We start from the raw sequence: 20,147 nt of genomic DNA, 5'->3' as shown, positions 1-20,147 counted from the left end.
AGAGAGGGAGAGAGAGGAGAGAGAGAGATAGAGAGAGAGAGAGAGAGAGAGAGAGAGAAAGACAGCCCTTGAAGCCTTGAAGGTACACTCACATGATCCCCGGGCAGTTCTGCCCAGCCATTTTCCTTCCGGGTTGTCTGTGATGCGAATTATTTCAATGTCCTCCCCTTGCTTGAAGCTCAGTTCATTCTTTCCTCCTTTGACATCACAACAAGCTTTTGCATGATGGATGACTTGAATGGGGCCTGTTAGCTACAAGATGACAGAAAAGCATAACAGAAAACCACTAAGGAATACAATTTTGAAAGACAATAATCCCACAACTGTCATTCCTGGTGAAAGAGTCAAGGGGAAATCACAGAGGTACAGCGAGACCAGCAAAGAACAGGAGAACATGTATCTGTGGATCATGAGAGAGTGGCAGGGATCTGATGAACGTAAGCACCCTGGAGAAAACATCTAATCAAAGGGCACCATGTATGTACTCATGTGCACTAGCCCACCCTTTCTTACATCCGTCCATCTGTCCTTTCCTTCCTCCAGTACTTTCATTTACTGAATATAAATCTGTAGTAAATACTATCTGCTACAAATAAGGTAGCATTTTAGAAATAGCTTCAAAAATAGTAAACAAATACTAGGCAACGTTTTTTTGCAACTAATATTCTGGGTAGCATGGTGGCTTATTAATAGCAGTATTATATGTCTTAAGCATGAGTCCCTAGTCGTGAACTTTCTATTGCTAAACTGATATCTTCAATAAGTTGTCTTTCATCTTTTGATAAAAAAATATGGATTGTGATATTTTGGGGGAGAAACTATTTTGTTGAGTCTATGCTATCAATTGTGTGACATATTAATTATGTCCCATCAAAAACATTTTTAAAGCATAGGTGGATAGCCAACTACCATATCAGTTATGGAATTTATTAGTAAAAGCAGACCCAAGTAAAAAAGGTTTTAGGCTGAGCTGGATTTATTCCAGTTGGCCTCTGTTTGTGAACAATCTGTAATTTGGATATTTGAATTACAGATCTTCTGCAGCTGCACTGGACTGGAATCCATACAGTGTTCAGAATGTGAATTGGTTACTTGCTGGCATTTTCTTGCTGCATCAGTGAAATACATATCATCTCGTCAGTTTTTGAGCAGACTTTCTTAATTATCTTGAATTTGTTTTAGTAGTCAATAAACATGGACTCAACAAAAAGAAAGGAAAAGAAAAATCTAAGTTGAATTATGATGTGCTATAATTCTGATGGACCTCACACTTCACAAACCCCAGTGTCTATCAGCACCTGGGTGGGATATAGCTTATAAGGTCCCAGACTTGACAGCGCTTTTGTTCCTACCTGTTGATATGACTTCTCCATTCTGTTTTAGTGATTAGCAATATTATTTGAATGAATATGTGAAACACTGTATTACTTATTTTTCCAAATTAATCTCAAATCCTTGAAAACTATGAACAATGTTGCATGAAAAGTACAATATATAAATATATATATATGAATTAAATTAATTTTTACTTGAATAATATACATCCTGGTAGTCACGCATTCTGCATGAGTAAAATATTTTAGTTTTCACATTGCAATCATAACTTTACTTGTACGTAAAAAAGCTTTTTTTTTCCCTCAAAAACTGTGAAAACTCATAGTAGATATAGTGGCTTTTATATAATATTTCATTCAGTCCCATAACAAACTATAGAAAAATGTCACTTATTTTCACTCTAAAGACTAAGAATCTGAACCTCGGAAGAGATAAGTAGTAAGTCCAAGAGCACAGAGCTTGTATGTGCAGCTGGGATTGGAATCCACATTGATCCAAATGACTCCAACTTGGATGTTTTCCTTGCATCATGCGGTTGAACTTTTGTTTTAACATAACAAACGTACTGGGAAGTTAGGCATGAGTCATATTTTGTAATTCCATCCATTAAATCCTCTAGTAAAATAAATATTTAAAGAAGTAACTATTTAAATAAAATGATATGAATTTCTTTAAAAGTGAAAGACTAGTTTTGTAATTCAGATCATCACTCCAAATATTTCAGAGGCAGGCACCAGAACACACCAGATGGGTTATGCCATCAAACGTGGTATTTCGAAGAAAGTTTAATCATGCATGAAGCACAGTGGTGGTGGCAAAAGAGGTGACAAAATTACCAGAGATCAGAGAAGAAAGAGGCTGGAAATTTAGGCATTTAAAGCGGCATGAGAGACAGCAGCTTTTAGAAATCACTAAGAGATTAGAAGCGTATGGTTCAGATTCAGATGCGGGCATCTCTAGTAGCTCCAAGGAAATGTAGTTCATCCAGGAACACTGTGTTCGTTGCTCTACTATGTGATGTGCCATTGGGACATCTATGTGTGTGGTTCCAGATGCATGGCACACAGTAATGAGGTATTCGTCTCCTCAATCAACATAAAATCCCTGGGTACCTGCCAATAATAAATTACTTAAATTTCATTTGGATTTTTTTGTCCTGTTTCATTTTTGAGGGTAGAGATAAGGCGGTGTATCGAACAAAAAGCATTGTTTCAAAACAATGATTAAAAAACTCTCTATCTTGGTAAATTCTCTTCTAATGTTACAAAAAAGTTTCAAAATGATGCCATCGCACTCCTCTTCAGCAAGTGAGCTCTTACCTTAAATTTCTTCCTTAGTTCTTGTTCTTTCTTCTCTTTTTCTTTCTGTTCCTTCCGTTCTAGCTCTAACCTCTTCTTTTCCTCCTTTTCCCGTTTCTTGTCTCGTTCTTTGGACGATTCTCTGTGAATAGAAATGGCTAAGTTGTGGCTGCAATGAGCAGGGGTCTGTAGGTCAGGAACCGCTACACAGAGAGGTGTCTACCCACTAGGGAAGAACGTCTCTAAAGAGGAGGTGGGGGTAACAAGCTAAAGATGTAATTATTCCGGGTGTGTGAGATGCTGTGTACAGCCAGCAGGAAGCTCTCAGTCACAAATACATTCGCTGGCAGCCCCAGCTCCCCCCCCCCCCCAATGTGTACCATAGGGAAGGCACTAATCAGGAAGCTCCATTCCCATCCTCATGGCCTGTTGACCTCTCTCACTCTCGCTTCCGTGGGCATGCATGAGCATGTGTTCACAAGCACTCGTATTAATTTTGATGTAGCGATTAGTTAGAACTGGTTGAATAATTAGGTAGAGAAAATTAAGACACCTGAGCTCAACATTTGATTGAATAAGATAACTCCTATTTTCACACAATTTCCAAGGAACTTCTCAGTCTCTTTTGAACTCTGTTGTGGAGTCATGGAGTCATTTCTCATATCTATCCAGCGGATTAGAACGTGGGCATCTGGATGCTAACGGCAGCCCACAGTACCTCTGTGTCTGAAGAAGGTACAATACACAATGAATCCATTTCCTCAGGATACTGAGAGGGGGAAATACAAATTCTTGAGCCTAGTCCCTGACTGTCTCTTGAGTAGCTTGCAGGCCTCACGTGACAGTTTGTCGCCAGAGTCCTATGTAGCATGGAGAGGTAAACCAATTTTAGTCCTTCATAGTGAAATAAGGGATGCCATTACATGTGGGATAATGCTTTGTACACTGTAAAGATTTGTCACCCATATTTGTTTAATAAAACACTAATTGGCCAGTAGTCAAGCAGGAAGTATAGACAGGGCAACCAGACTAAGAGAATTGTGGGAAGAGGAAAGGCTGAGATGCAGTCACCAGCCAGACAGAGGAGGCAAGATGAAAATACCTTACTGATAAAAGGTGACTAAACATAGATAAGAATTTTGGGTTAATTTAAGTTGTAAGCAGTCATTAGTAATAAGCCTGAGCTAATAGGCCAAACAGTTTATAATCAATATAAGCATCTGTGTGTTTCTTTGGGGCTAAATGGCTGAGGGACCAGGCGAGACAGAAACTTCCATTTGTGATTACAATCCTTTTCTTCTTAGTGCTTTTGCACACCCATGCTCCCTCTTATAAAATGTATTCATCATAGAAGAAAATTCATATGGTAACAAATGCAATGCGTACATGTCTTCGTATGTTTCTCCTTCACTCTCTTGTTCCTGGCAAGAAAAACAGATAATTATTACCTGTGATTATTGCAAAAGATCATACATGCATTTCACTGACAACTTATTTTTAAAATAAATGTTTATGAGTTTATATAATTTGAGGCTAAATTGGCTTATTTGAAAATTTCTTTTTCTTTCTTTTCTTCCTTTCTTCTTTCCTTCTTTCTCTCTTTTTCTTTTTCTCGTTCTCTCTCTCTCTCACTCTCTCTTTTTCAAATTGTGAGATACTTAGGAACAAACAAAGGAGATTTCATTCTCTGTCTTGCTCAGCCATTAGCTGTGCAGTCAGCCAGAACTTCAGCATTACACTACCGTGAGTCAGCATACCGACTGGCATGTAATATTTCAAGGATCCCAATTAAGTAAGGTTAGTAATGGAAAAAATACCATTGATATTTGTAAAACTTTTTATTTGTCTGTTTATAACAATAGAAAGTGAGTCATAATAATTGTCAAATGCTCCAATTTTAGCAATAGAAAAAGAGAAATAAAAAATATCTGACCTCTTCTAGAGTTCCAGGACCTACAGGATTAAAAGAAAATACATTGTAATTAACAAGTACTTCAACATGTGGTCATTAGATAAAATACTTGTATACAGTTCAAAGTATAACAGAACTTACACTTTAAGGCACAAAAAAAAATGTGCCTTAGATACTTGGTAGTTTTAACACTTGTAATTTAATTATAGAATTATTTTATTAATTTTCCCAAGATAATGCCAAAGTCAAAAACATTTATGCTACATTTTACTGCCATATATAAAGCATAGTGCATTTGATGTATGTGCTTGTGTGACGTGCACAAGAGAAAAAAAAATCACAAATTGTCCGTACTTTTTGGTTCATTCTTTCTCTGGGATTTGCTATCATGTATCAAGTCAAGGTGACTAAGTTAAGAAAAAGACTACTCGAGTTTGGTGTAATATACATTCTATCAGATATCAAGACATAATGCTATAGTTAATAAGTCAATAATATTAAGAACAATCATAATAATACACATAGAAGGACAAGAGGATTGGAAAGAGAGTTCAGGGACAGTGCTGGCTAGTTTTATACCAACTTGATCCAGGCTAGAGTTATTTGAGAGGCAGGAACCTCAATTAAAAAAATACCTCCACAAGATCAGGCTGTAGGAAAGCCTGTAGGACATTTTCTTAATAGGTGACTGATGGCGGAGGACCCAGCCCATTGTGGGTGGTACCATTGCTAGACCATGATAGTCATGAGGGTTCTCTAAGAAAGCAGGCTGAATAAGCTGTGGTGAGCTAGCTAGCAAACAGCAGCTCCCAGGCTTCTTCCCTTCCTCCTTGGTTTCCTATCTCCTTTACCACCTTATCCTAGTCCATTCTAAAACAGGTCCTTCCTTTTCCTCCTCTTAAAAATGACACCCGCAAGGTCATTAGCTGCTGTTTTCTGCCTGAAAACAGGTGTGGTCTGGACCTAATCTAGGGTCCAGGAGGAAGCCCCTTCTGTGTGGGGTTCCCCTTCAGTACTTAGGGACAAGGGACTAAATGTGTAACCAGTCATGAGGGGAGAGGCTGAAACCTTATGCTGAGTATTCGCAAAAGAAAACATGTAACATAGTTTTTATATAAATCACACACACACACACAAAAACACATGAGAAGAATATGTGCAAACACACATTAATATTTTAGGATGTTTGCTTATAGTGTGAGAAAGAAGGTAATGAATCATGAGGATTCTAGGGGCATAAATAAAACAAGGGCTCCTATATAGACCAATGATAGTAATTCCATAAATGATTCCATGACATTTGACTAATTCAAACATGCAGCTCAGAATTTTTTGAAAAAAGTTATCCCTTACCATCAGAGTGCATGACACCATCTTGATTTTCTTCACTTATAGTATTTCTGAAAACAAGAAAGAAAAAAGGGTGAGAATAAAGTAGACACTCTTGCTCATTTTACAAATGAAAACATACACAGACATATGCATGTAATAGCAACTGATGAAGAAAGAGGCCCCCAGTCTGAAAGAGAGCAAAGAAGGTTGTTCAGGAAGGTTCAGAGCAAGCGGTAAATGTTGTAACTATAATATAGTCTCAAAAATAAAAAAATGTAAAAAGAAAGTGATTGAATTATTGCTTTCTTATTAATATTTGCTCTGACTTAAAATTCATACATCACTGGAGTAGGTTTCAGTATTGTGTTTATGCTGTTACTGTGGATTTTAAAAGAAAAAAGGAGTACTAAGAAACTCAAGTTCAGCACCATCAATTCTTTTTTTGTTGTTTGTTTTTTTTTTTTTTTTGTTTTTGTTTTTCAAGACAGGGTCTCTCTGTAACAGTTCTGACTGTCCTGTCCTGGAATCCACTTTGTAGACCAGACTGGCCTTGAACCCACTGATATCCACCTGCCTCTGCCTTCCAGTGCTGGGACTAAAGGCGTGTGCCACCCACTGTACACTGGCACAGTCTAGCCACAGTAGACACACTCAATGTGTCCATTGCTTTTGGGGACTAACAGGCCCATCTGTAGTGAGTTACTCAACACGGGGAGTCTCCCAGCATTTGATTGGTTCTCTGGCACATACACAGGAAGAATTTATTCCTATTCCTGACTTAATCCACCTTCAAAAATAGATGACACCAGCTACACTTCCCCATGTGTCCTTCCTCTCCAGTGCTTACCCAAGCTCTGCTAAAAAAGCACCATTGGTACATGGGACTCACAAGCTCTCGGTATGTAGCCAGCTATGCACCCCATTCCTGTTCTGAGACCAGTGGGTAAATGTGTAGAAAACAGTCAACCGTTCTGACTCTGGGCATTACACGTAACTGGTTTCCAATCTCAGCTCTTCATCTAATGATCTCATTTACTCTTCTTCCTAGCCCACCTTTCTTGAGTCGTCCTTTTTGATACCATTCAAAACCTTGACCACTTTTCCTCAAAAAATGATCTCATCTTCTCTCCTAGGAAATCAGATAACCTTGCATTTTGTTCTACTGATAAAATAGGAGTAACTGAAAAATGATTTCTATTAAGATACAGCCCCTCAGAACACAAACGTATCTATCTGTAGCTGAGCTATGCTTACCTTCAGTCCACCATTTTCTCTACCTATATCCTATTACATCCACCTTCTTAGAAGTTTTGCGTCTTCCACTATCTCCCTTTTCCGCGCGTTGTCATGGTAGTTATATTCTTCTCCTTTCTTTATCCTCACGCCTAAAGATCTCACTCTTGGTTTTCTCCTTCAGTGCAAGTTGCTGCTACCCATAACAACACTTAAGACTTTTTCTTGCTGTTGCCTAACAGTTCCTCAGAGATTGACACATTCTGAAACATTCTATCCCTCAGGAAGGCAAGCCACCACAATCCATTCAGGAAGTCCCTGATAACTGACTAAATTCACCCCCACTCCATCAGGGAAAACATGCCAAGCTGCAAAGAAGACTCTGACATGCTGAGCTGTGAAGAAAACTCTGAGACGAGACCAGCTGCCTGGAAGAAGCAGAAACCAACCTGGGAGAGGTTTACAACGGCTGAGTCCCTTGGGACATTTTTCATCTGTGGAGCTACCTGCAGGCTGTGCAGTGTGCTCGGGTTCCCAGCTTTTGTGAGCTGTCTCCCATGCTGGGGGTAGACTTTGGTCTTTGAATCATTTATGCTCTTGTAAGTAACCCCTCATGCATATTCCTCTAAGTAACTCAGTAAAACACATTGGCTCACCACGTTAAACTTTGGTGGTATTTACAGTTTGGTCTCTCTTGAGTTCCTTATCTAGGGAGAGATATGTGTGTAGTGTCTCCTCAGGAAAAGTTTTGTCCCACAACAATTGCCTGTCCAAATCTTCCACATTACCACAAGATAATCATTTTTCCCACAGCCAGGTATTCACTGGCTCTACTTCTTATCCTTTCCTCTCTTCTTCATTGGTTATTATCTGTCTTGTATTGCCAAGTTCTCTAAAAACTCCCAAAGATCAGGTTCACTAGAATTGCTATATAGCTCTTCACCTTAATGGCCATTTTGCCATTCTTGAATCTCCTTTGTTTACATAGGAAATACCTTCTGACTTACTTGTTGTCCCTCTGGTCACTATCCTACAGTTTCCTTTGTGACTTTATGTTCTTTTAGCTTCCCTTGTAAGTAATGATTTTTTGTCTCTGTTTTGGCTTTCTTCATTTCCTCTTACTCTACATTTGTTGGTGACTGATTCCATAAGTTCTTACAACACCCTGTAATAGCTCAACATGGCTCACGTCCATGGTGAAATCTCTATCTAAGCCAGGTCTCTCTACTGAGTGTCAGAGACATGACTGTACCTCAGTGGTCTCGTACCTTCAGAGGTATAGGAGTCTGGAAACCCCTCTTCCCCTGCTCTGGCTTGGAAGTCCTTCAGCCTGTTGCTGAAGGGAGTGCCTTTCCTGCAGCCTAAGCCTGCTCTCCTGAGTAGTTTTCCTACATCAAGGAACAGCAGCATCACCCATACATCCCATTGAAGCTTCAAGTCATCCGTTGTTTCTTCCTCTTCTTCAGCTCCATAGACACTAATCATCAACATTTGCCAGTTTTCTGTAGTTAGTAGGCCCCCTGAGTCCTTCCTTCAGTCCTTCTCTCTCTCTCTCTCTCTGTCACTTTGTTCATAAAAAACATTCAGTAGGTGTGTTTCTGACTTAAGGAATTTTTTCTTTTAATATAATTTTTTTATCTTAGTTTTTATTCATTTCCTTTCAGTGATGTAAAGATAGGGTACAAAATTGGCTTAAGAAAAATATGCTTGGTATGCTCATATGCCTTGCTGTCTGTCCTGTTTCCCAGAGTCCTATTTCTCCTCTGCTATGGAGAGTCAAATGTTTGTTATAAGCATCTGTTGAAAGGACACTATGCAGCTACAGAGATGGCTCAGCAGTTAAGAGCACCTGCTGCGTTTGCTGAGGAGCCTCCCTTGTTTTCCACACCCTCATGGTGACTTGTAGCAAGCTGTAACTCCAGTTCTGGGGGATCTGAGACCCTATTCTGGCCTCAGTAGACACCTGGTATGCATGTGGTACACATAGTATGTGCAGGCGAAACACTCGCACACATGAACTAAAGGTAAGTCTCAAGAAAAGAATGCACTAGAATCAAGAGACAAGTTTTACCCCAAACCCCAAATCAAACACAATGAAAGAAAGACCTAATGCAATCAAGTCACCTTGTATCCAATTACCAGTCTTCAGGAGAGAATATGAAAACGCATTACAGGGGCAGTCAGAAAACAAAACCCAAACAAGGGTAATCATACTGTCAGCGAACAACTTGATGATCTCAACAAACACACTGCAAGGAATTAAGGAAAACTGAGGTAGTGGGAAAACCTCCATGTTAAAGAAAATTATGAACGTGAATTCCCAAGGAAAACTGTGAGGGCTTAATCAAACTTAAGACACACATGTACAATGTGTTTGAAACTTTTTTTTTTTTGACGAAGTTTCACTATATAACAACTCCAGTGGCCTTGACCTAGTAACCTCCCTGTCGCCAAATCTTCTTGAGTGCTGGGATTAGAGGCCTGGGTCATCATGATGACCCAGTTGATATTTTATACTAACAAGCTCTTTTCCTAGTGAGCAGGGCACAGGGCTTGTGCAATCTGTTCTGTTCTCTCACTGCTTCACTCCTGGAATTCCTCTCCTCCCTCCTCCCCTCTCCCTCCCTGGGACCCCAATCCTCTTTGAAGTAAGCTCTCCCTAGGCAGCTCTCCCTAGAGGCCTTGAACTCTCAGTCCTTCCAAGTGCTGGAATTATAGGTGTGCACCATCACACCTGGGGTCATTTCTGCTTCTCACATTTTCTTTCCTGTTGATACAGGATTCTTTTGCTGGGTACTCTCTGTTTCTCCTCTTTCTCTATGCTTAGCCCATGCTTCCCTTCACTCTGGTTCTTAGAAAGTTTTTGTTTTTGTTTTGTTTTGTTTTTTAAACTGTTAACTCTGTGTGTGTGTGTGTGTGTGTGTGTGTATGTGCCTGAACATGTGAGTGGAGCTCAGAAGACAATGTTCAGGGGCTGGGTCCCTCCTTCCACCTTTTTGTAGATTCCAGGAAATTGAAATTAGGTGGCAGGTTTGTCCTGGTAAACACATTACTGGTCGGGCCAGCTGCACACAGGTATTCTGGGTATTCCGGTTTCTTGTCATCCCCTGCTGTGTCCCCTGACCCCCTTGACAATATCTGGTTGTTCCCCAGCTCTAAGCCTGCTCTTTGTTGCTTCTGACTGTGACAGAGTGGTTATCTCTCTATCAGTGATACTAAGTAATCTTTATCATCAAAATGGATTGTTGCCATTTGTGTAAAAGGATATTAAAACAAGCAAACAAACAACCTACTGGTCTACTTTCTAAACTATCTGGATAGATAATAATTAAATGATAATAACAAAGGGTATTATCCTAGCACATTCATGCAAAGCATTTCTTACCCTAGAGAATGTTATTTGCACACACATACTCAATATTATGCCTCATAAAATTTGATGCCATTTTATATAGGTCTGATCTTATGTCATCTATCGTGTTAAGATAGTAAGTATGAAATAGTGACCACAACAGCAGAGATGGCGGAGAATAAAATGGACAAGGATGAGGGTAAGCAATAGGTGTAAATGTCCTAAGAAGCTCAAGTCCAACTGCCACCAACTGCTCAGTGTTCAAGGCCTAGAGAAAAAAACCACAGATAGGCCAAGAAGAGAACAATGGAACTAGTCACAACCAACAACATAGACCACGGAGCAGAGGGAGGGGCAAAGGAGGAGAAAGAGCAGCAAGCTTATCAGTGGAGCTGGCTTTCACCACAGCTCCTTGTTTTCATGCCACGGTACTGAATGAAGTTCATTTAACAGTAAGCCTGACATGTTGGAAAGCAGTTAGGGTGGGGGGAGCTGTAGCTGAGTGACAGGGTGCTTGTCCAGTGTGTATGAGGCCCTGGTTCAATTCCCAGGTAGGTAAAACCAAGCAAGCAAGCAAGCAAGCAAGCAAGCAAGCAAGCAAGCAAGCAAGCAAACAAACAAAAGCTCCTGGGGTTCTATCTCCTAACATTGAAAGATGTAAGACTGTTGTTTTCTCATCTGGATTCACTCTTCCTAAGTTTAGCTCTTAGCGCTTTATTGCCAGATCCTTTTTTGGAAGGAAGAGGTGATCTCAGCGACACCTGAAACTGCTTTATACCCGCCCTTAACAGGAACGAGCCCCTCACTTCCGGAACACGTCTTTCTGTCCTTAACCTACGAGAAATTTCAAAATTATGACTCACCTAAACCAAAACATTTCCAAATGGAGTTAGGTAAGGCTATCTGGCAGTGGCCTGCCAATGTGCCAAGTTTCAAGTTCTGGAAAGTTCGAAGCCCTGGTAGTTAATTATGAAATTACGCTGGCACATTCTCTCCCTATACTAACTGGACGGACTTCAGGGGAAGGACACTTTGCCCTTTCCTTTTCTAGCCTGAGTCACTTCCCATTCTGGAGGACTTCTCATTACCTCACTTTTCCTGTCTCACTCCTATTTATAACCACGAGATGTGTTTTGTATATAAAAACTCAGCCGCTGCTTCTGTTTTCATCTGAAGGGCTGGTTGCGCGGATAGAATTCTAATTCATTTTAAAACAGTACTAAGAAATGTGCCACAGGGAAAGATTTGAAGATTAATAATGAAAAGCTCAATCTCTTGGTCCATTTCCCTTCTAAGTCTGAGTGACATAGAAGAAAATGCAATGAGCTGTATATAGTCTGACCACTAGGTGGGGAAACAATACAATTTAAAATACACGTAACTTTGTCTTCAACCACGCGATACTGGAAATTATTCATGATTTCTGGTTCCTGTTGACCTTCAGACCTTTCATACTTACAAGGTAAACTGACCTGAATGATATGATTACAAGTCGCTCCTGGGAGGAACTTCAGAAGCAGGTGGGACAGGCCCCACATGGTCAAGGTCCCTCTCTCTCCAGATTCCTCCCTTGACCCCAGCTGGAGATTCTGCTGTGTACCCAGGGAGAACTCTAACTTTGTCAGCCATTCAGCCCATCCTCTCTAGACTGAAGTTGAGGAAGACTCTGTTCCAGGAATTCTCTGTCTACACTCTTTCTCTTCTTTACGGGCTATTTTTTTTATCACCATATAAAAACGTTGCTATTTCCATATAAGTTCATTATCATCCTGCTACATAGCATACCTGAGGTCAACCTAGGTTCTAGTTACATGAGAGCCTGTCTCCAGATACAGAAACAGAAACAAAAATTCCTCCCACGCCAGCCGTTGCCCTACAATGTAAACAGTGTCTGTGTTGGCTTCTTTTCGATACCTGTGTGGGCGCACGCATGTGCGTGCGCAGGCCAGAGGTTGAAGTCAGGCGTCTTCCTCTACCACTTTCCATTTTATCCTTCGAATCAGGGTCTTTCTTACTCAATCCAGAGCCTGCCATATGGTTACACCGGCTGGCCGGTGATCCTTGGGAATCTACCTGTCTCTGCCATCTCCATAACGCCTCCACCCCCTCAGCATTGGTGTTACAGAGGCGCGCTGCCACGCAAACCTTTTCACATGTGTGACGGGGGCCAAACCCAGGTCCTCACGCTTGTGTGGCAGGCGCTTTCCCGCTCGAGCCATCTGTCCTAGTTAGCGGAAACCATCTGCTCGTCACAGCTCAGAATCGTCTGATGTGACCACCTCGATTAAGAAATGGATTAGACCAGGGTGGCCTGTGGGGTGTCCACAGACAATTATCTTGGTTTTTAACTGATGAAGGAGGGCCACGGTGTCTGGTGCTGTCCCTAGGCAGATGGCCCTGTAACCATATCAAAGCACGAGCCCGTGAGCGAGTAAGCCGGGAAGCCATGTTTCTGCACGGTTCCTATCTTCAGGTTCCTATCTTGAGTTCCTGCTCGTCCTTCCTTTCATGATGGAGTGTGACCCGGAAGGATAAGATGAAACAAGCCCTGTCCTCCTCTGCTCTGCTTTTGGTTAGTGTTCTGGTACAGCAACAGAGGCCTCTGCAGCCTCACCTTTCACCCCCTGAAAGCTGCATCGTGCTTGATCCTAACTCCGTCACACCTACCACCCTCCATCGGTCTCTCCCACTGCCTTCAGCAGCATCTGAGGCACTCGCTCACCGGCCCCACTTTTGGTCCCTCAGTCCGCTTACTTTATTCCTCCTTCCTCTTTATCTCCAGGCCAGACCCCGAGTTTTGTCTTTTCTGTTTGTACTCCTTCCTTCTCTCCTTGGCCAACTTTGACCAGCCTTTATCACTTTAAGTGTGAGACAAAGTCCGGTGTCTCTCCTCTCTGTGTCTTTACCAGAACTCTCTTTGAAGCTCTCCATTTTCAACTCTCCAGTTGTCTTCTCGGTGTTCCCCCTTGAGCTTTAAATAATATTCCAGGCTTATCAGAGCCACAACCGCTTTAACAAAGACCTTTTAGATGTATTCATTTTACTTTATATAGATGTTTTACCAGCATGCCTGACTGTTGGAGACCTGGGAAATGAATGTCTGCAAGCCACCACATGGCTGCTGGGAAAGTGAGCCCACTTCCTCTTCCACAAGCAGCAAGCGTTCTTAACTACAGAGCGATCTCCCCACTTCCCAGTCAGAACTTACTTCGTCTCAAACACCTCACCTGCAGCCTCCTTCTGTCATTTGAAGGAATCATAGTCTTTCCAGTTACTAAGACCAAAGGCGTTGGAGCCACACGTGATCCTTAACGTGAGTTTTATAACGAAGTCCAGCTTCTGCTGTCGCTCCCCTGAACAGTTATCCACAGTGCAGACATTTCTTGCCCTCCCTGCCCCGAGAGCAGCCCATCTTGGTTAGAATGCCTCAGTGTCTGGCCTGCATTTCTGCAACATTTAACTGGTTCTGCTGCTACCCTTGCCCATCTACTTTCAGTGACTTTAACAAAAACACAAGTCAAAAAGCTGCTGTGCTCCAGCCCGCAGAGGTCCTCATCTCAGATAGGGTGGTGGTCACAGACGGTCACAATGCATGGAGCCCTCCGTGAGCTGACTCCTCTCCAGTCGCCCCTTCTCTGGCTGTCTCTAGTGTCCTGCTAACTTCCTCCTTAGCCTTTGGGTCTTCGAGGCCTCTATTCCTTCTCTCTCCCCCACAGCGTTCGGCCTCATGCCCATGTTTCCTTGCATCTTTGATACCTCACAGCTCTGTTTAAAGTTATAACCATCTGTGGTCTGGAATCCCCCCCCCCCTCCCGGCCTTCCTAATTCTGCTCTGCTGACCACTGCCCTGTCTTTTACCTGCCCAAATGCTCCTCTTTCTCCAGCCCTTGTATATTATAGAAATATAAAGGCAGGGAGGGGTCTCTGTTTTGCACACGATCTTCCCTGGAGCTCAGTTGAAAGATCCCAGAGGATCTTTCAACTCAAAGATGCACTGAGTGACTATCTTAAAAGCCTAGGAGATCTTGAGAGCGGATTTTGCTTAGGAGGAGAGTGGTTACAGGCCTGCAGAGCAACACTCGGGAAGCATCAGGGAGACATCCATCAGAAGACCTGCGTCTTCTACTTTTCTGCCCCTAGTCCAATCCATACACGTCCCGTAAACCCTTAAGCCTGAACATGAATGTCCATCCTGCTTTCGTTTCCTCTATGTATTTATCTAACTTCCCCTTCTACGGGGGAAATTTTCTAATCTAGATATTTCCTCCTTGCGGGATTTACTGATGGGAACTTTAAAACTGTTGACCCTTTCTCTTTTGGAGGAACAAATTCGTCCTGGATATCCTTAGCTTTCACGCTTTCTCCTGCATGTGACAATTAGCTTCCTGATATTCCAAGCCTAGATTTTCCAGGTAATGTAAAATACCCAAGGCCCTTTTATCTATTTCATTTTTCTTTTAAGCGGATTTTTTAAAAATGAAGTTGGCAGATCATATACGAGTCACCAACTAAGAGGAGTCCCTAATATGGTGGGAATTGAAATGAAGCAAAATGTATGACCGTCAGTGAACTTTGTAAATGACTGAAGGCAACAGTATCCCCTCTAAGAATCCAAGCCCTTGGTCTTCTTGGTGATTCCTTGCAAAGCTGGCATGTTGCCCAGCATCCCACGCTATAGCACTGCCTTTGTTTTTTTTAATTTATTTATTTCTTTATTAATTAATTAAAGATTTCTGTCTCTTCCCCACCGCCGCCTCCCCTTTCCCTCCCCTCCCCCAATCAAGTCCCCCTCCCTAGTCAGCCCAAAGAGCAATCAGGGTTCCCTGCCCTGTGGGAAGTCCAAGGACCACCCACCTCCATCCAGGTCTAGTAAGGTGAGCATCCAAACTGCCTAGGCTCCCACAAAACCAAGAGGTGCAGTAGGATCAAAACCCATTGCCATTGTTCTTGGGGTCTCAGTAGTCCTCATTGTCCGCTATGTTCAGTGAGACCGGTTTTAACCCAGGCTTTTTCAGACTCAGGCCAGCTGACCTTGGTGAGTTCCCGATAGGACATCCCCATTGTCTCAGTGATAGCACTGCCTTTGAAATGCCCTCTTCTTCCCACAGCCTGTTTAAGAGCCTTCTGGTGGATTCTGGGGATGAGATTTTTTTTTTTTTTTTTAAGAGAGTTAACACAGCAGGCTCAGATTTGCCTTGCTTTAGAAAGATGCTACCACGGCTGGCCTGTGACTTATAAACAAGAAGCATTTTCTCTACAACTGTTCGCTGCAGTGGGAGTGGCCCAGTGGATAAAAGTGTTCTGTTGGGTGAGACCTTAGCAACCACGTGATTGATGTGGATGCTTGCTTTCTTTCTAGGTTTCTGGCAGGCCCAAGGAACCAGCGAGACAGCTCCTCTGCTCCCTGTGGAAACCTTACAGTTTCTCCAGCCTCTGGTCAGCTTCTGCTGGAGGCTGCCTGAGACACGCACTGCAATTTCACAGCTATGCTCTCGGTGGGGAAGCCTTGATTAGACAGTGCCACCTGCTGGCTGTCCCTTCCTCTTTTTTTACCGCATTGAATCCCAGTCTCTCATGCTACTGTAAGCTGAGGACTGTGAGTCCTTCTAGTGAGTCATTAGACACACGGGAGGTCTGGAGGCCCTGAAGCAGTGGACAGAGTGTCAGATACCTTTCCACTCCTTAATGTCCTGAATGAATGATGACTGGACTCCAAGCCTTACCAATTTTCAGAAGTCAGGCTTGAGCCATTTGTGAAGATTTCATACTAAAACTATGCCATACTCAGAGGCTTCACTGAAGCTGGTGTCTAGGACAGAGCTATCCATATAGTAAACTTGAGAAGTGTTAGGATTGTGGGTTCACTGTGGAGACACAAGCCTGATATCTCAGGACTTGAGAGGCAGAGGCAGCAGTACATTCATAAGATCAAAGCCACCCTGGGCTACGTAGTGAGTTCTAGGTCAGCCAGGGATGTACAGTGAGGGTTTGTACAGACAAAACAAAACAAAAAAGTAAAAAGTACAATAAAAATAAACACATGGAAAAGAAATTCTGAGATCTAAATTCAATGAGTTAAATTTACCAGAGGGTAAAAAGAAATTAGGAATAAGAAATATGATTTTATATGTGTAGAAAAAATAAGTTTATGAAAATTAAGTATTTAAGAGAACATATATTAGTTACTTTAATTAGTCTAATATTTATTTAGCCTTACTATGATAGTAAGCAGATGTCTTACACTTTGATTTGTTAGGTAGCGGAATCTCCCAGGGTGTTAGAGTCTTCAAGCAGACATCTACAGACTCAAATGCCCAGAAGAGTGTAATATTATATAGACATCCAGAGCAGCCTATGAAGAAGATAAGTCTCACCACGCTGCTCACACATCCTTAGTTACCAACTTTAAACTCTTCTGGAAGCATTATGAAGTGAAAAATAGTCAGGGGTACTCACAATGAGCGGGTTTTCAACATATTGAATCTTCAAGCACTTAAGGAAGATCTCAACGTGATTTTGTTATTATTAACGAATTCTACTATGTGGCTCATGGACAAAGGATCAATCGTATGGTGTGTGTGGGAGGGGACTAAGGTGAAATCAAACTGCACCCTTATAGCAGACTATCACTGTACTGACTGTTGTGTGTCAGCTTGGCACAAGCTGGAATCACTAAGGAAGAGGGAGGTTAATTGAGGAAATTCCTCCGTAAGATCCAGCTGCAGGTATTTTCTTAATTAGTGATCAATGAGGGAGGATCTTATGTAGGTAATACCATCCCTGGGCTGATGGTCCTGGGTCCTATAAGAGAGCAGACTGAACAAGCCATGAGGAGCCAGCCAGTAAGCTTGCCCTCTATGGCCTCTGCATCAGCTCCTGCCTCCGGGTTCCTGCCTTGTGTGAGTTCTCACTGTGTTGGATGATGAACTGTTACGTGGATCTCTGAGTGAAATAAACCCTTTCTCCCCCATGTTGCTTTTGGATATGGTGTTTTATCACAACAGTGGTAACCCTAAGAACAGTTTGGTAGCAGGATAGTGATGGACCTGGACGTGTTGTTTTGAAGGGGATTGTGAAGGACCCTGTAACTTTGGGCTAGGGGAATCATTGAGTGTTTTGTAGGATCTTGGAAGGAAAGAATGCAGAGAGCAGTGCGGAAGATGGAGGCCTGGCTTGTGAGGTTTCAGAGGAAAGCAAAGACTCTACCGAACTTTTTGTGCAAGGAATCTGTAGTTCTGGTTGGCTGGAACTGAAGAATCTGCTGTGTTTAATAAGACACCAGAACTACCAAAGTGAAACCTCTGCTTTGCTGGGATACTCAATGCTGGTCAGCGGCAGCTGAGAAATTTGCAGTGATTAAGAAGAGACCAGCACCGCTGAGGTTTCTGGAAAGTGTTTCCTGAGAGTCAGCACACAGAAGCTGTGCTCCAGATGTGACCAAGGTTGTGTCTTGTGTTGGCGGCTGAACTTGATAGTGGAAGAGCCACGCAGATGGTGCCCGTTTTGGGAGGTGTGAAGGAGTCACAGAGATTAACGGATGCCTGGAACTGCGTGTCAGGGATGGAGTCCCTGAAGCCAGCTCAGGAAAGGCCACTGTTAGGCCATTTGCAGCAAGGAACCCTAGCGGTTACGGAGATGCCAGTGTCAGGAGATGACTCCCAAGGCTAGCAGCAGCAGCTGGAGCCTAGAAGACAAGCTCTGTGTTCTGCAGAGGGCAGAGATGGAGAAGTGACCCAAGCCCCTTGGCCCAGAGATCATGAGTTCACAGACAACTAGACACTGACTTATTTATACTGTCAAAGTTTGGTTTTGCTTTGTTCAGATTGTGACGGTACCCTGGTTCTTCGCTCTTGAAGTAAGAAAGCATGCAACTTAATGTTGACTTTTACAGAAGCCCGCGGTTGAGAGATTTTGAACTTTTAAAAGAGCCCGCCCTTCTCCCTGCCAACTGCACACTAATGTACCACAGAACTCTTAGCGCCCAGTCAGGAATCATTTGGAAATCCCTGGCGACGAAATATTGTAAGATGGTCCTTTACTTACTTCAGGTCAAGGGGAGGCTTAATGTTTCTGGGGGGTAGGCTTGGGACTGGCGGCTGTGTTGGGTGAGACGCTGGCAGTGGTGGCTGACTGCCTGGATGGGACGTTGGCGGTGGTGGCTGGCTGCTTGGATGGGACGTTGGCGGTGGTGGCAGGGCAGTTGTTGAGTAAGGTGTCTGACTTTTGCTGGTACCTAAGGAGCAAAGGATGGTAAATTAAGACAAATCGTCAAAATATAAGAACTTGCCATTCCAAATATGCAGGCATAATCGGGTAGAACATTAGACATATAGCCCTTGTTAAGTGAATGCTTTAAAGTATCCAATATTTTATGTATATTACCTTTTCTGAGCTTTTTTTTATAAACCTTAGTTTTAACACTCTTGACTTTGTGAACAATTCTACATCAACTTTGTACACATTCTTTATGAATTTAGAAATACACTTTATTTTTTTCCATTGGATTTGTATTTTAGACCAAAGAGACCTAGTGTTCAAATCTATTTTCACAGGCAACACACTTGTTTTTGACAAGCTCTTTGAACTTTTAACAAATTATATTTTGTTTGGGCTATGGTTTTTAAACCTGGAAGACTTTTAAATCATCCCACAAGTAAATAATACACATTGTTAAAACTATAAAATGATATTAAGAACATTAAAGTAGGAATTTCCCGTTTTCCCACCACCTAGCAATGTATACTAAATTGTATGCATTTCTGAGCATTTTGAGGCAAATGCATGACACCTCTCAGTTCCAGTATATTGTCTCTGCTCAGTTTTTTTACTATGACCATGTGTCAGCTACGCTGGCCTGGGACTCACAGAGATTCACTTGTCTCTGATTCCCAGCTGCCCGAGTGCTAGGATTAAATGCACACGCTAACACACCCAGCTCTCTGCTGCTTTAAAATTCTGCAACATCACACTCATCCCGGGATTTCTCTTTGCCAGCAAGATGACGATGACTCTGATATTTTAAGATAATGTTCTGTGGGGAGGAGCATGGCACTGAAGTGCATGGGGCTAAATCAATTGTTTCCTGGTTACATTTATAAAATGTAATGATGGTGCTACCTTATAGGGTTCTGTGGATGTTATGGCCCAACATTTGTAAAACACTTAGGATAGTGTCCTGTGGAGAGTAAGTTCAATGTTTTATTTTTCATTTAATAAGTCTTTGTAGAACGCCTACAATATGCCAAGTTCTATTCTATGTACTAGGAATACAGTAGAGATACATCAGACAACAATTTCTTAAGGAATACATAATAAATACATTTAATCTATATAAACTGTCATATAGATTGTGATATGCACAGTGAAAGGTGGGAATACTGGGTAACTGGGGGTGACTGGCATTCCCTCTAACCCTACATGTAATGCCCTGACCTAGGTAGACTGGAATTCGACCATGTAAGTACATGTTTTTTTTTTTTTTTTCCCACAGAAAGCACCAGGCTTCACCCATGATTTTCTGGACTCTTTATTTTGAGAAGGTGATAGATGAAATTTAGGCTTAAGTGTGCCACTTCTCCAACTATCATATTAGGTCTAGCATTGCATCAAAAGAAATATTTTAGTATTTAATCAAATATTTATAGTTATTTTCTTAGTCAAATATTTATACTTATTTCTTAATCCA

At 42.0% G+C, this 20,147-nt stretch overlaps 1 protein-coding gene across 4 annotated transcripts in view; it reads right to left on the bottom strand.

The window, feature by feature from the left end:
• The window catches only part of Fyb1 (FYN binding protein 1), a 126,860-nt gene that overhangs the window by 24,521 nt on the left and 82,192 nt on the right, over positions 1–20,147 (bottom strand). For all 4 annotated transcript variants that reach the window (XR_007591142.1, XM_050138943.1, XM_050138945.1 and 1 more), the window contains exons 3-8: positions 18,506–18,695; positions 5,899–5,945; positions 4,567–4,586; positions 4,020–4,054; positions 2,655–2,775; positions 93–252 (exon numbers count right to left, since the gene is read on the bottom strand). Coding sequence is in view for 3 of the 4 variants with exons in the window: in XM_050138943.1 (XP_049994900.1) it covers positions 93–252; positions 2,655–2,775; positions 4,020–4,054; positions 4,567–4,586; positions 5,899–5,945; positions 18,506–18,695 (573 nt within the window). In the remaining variant the exon portion in view is untranslated. The remainder of the gene's footprint in view (positions 1–92; positions 253–2,654; positions 2,776–4,019; positions 4,055–4,566; positions 4,587–5,898; positions 5,946–18,505; positions 18,696–20,147) is intronic.

This window comes from Alexandromys fortis, unplaced genomic scaffold (genome assembly GCF_014885135.2).
Source record: "Alexandromys fortis isolate MF-2015 unplaced genomic scaffold, M_Fortis_MF-2015_v1.1 scaffold_37, whole genome shotgun sequence".
In the NCBI taxonomy this organism is placed as follows: domain Eukaryota; kingdom Metazoa; phylum Chordata; class Mammalia; order Rodentia; family Cricetidae; genus Alexandromys; species Alexandromys fortis.
This window is presented reverse-complemented; position numbering and strand designations above follow the sequence as displayed.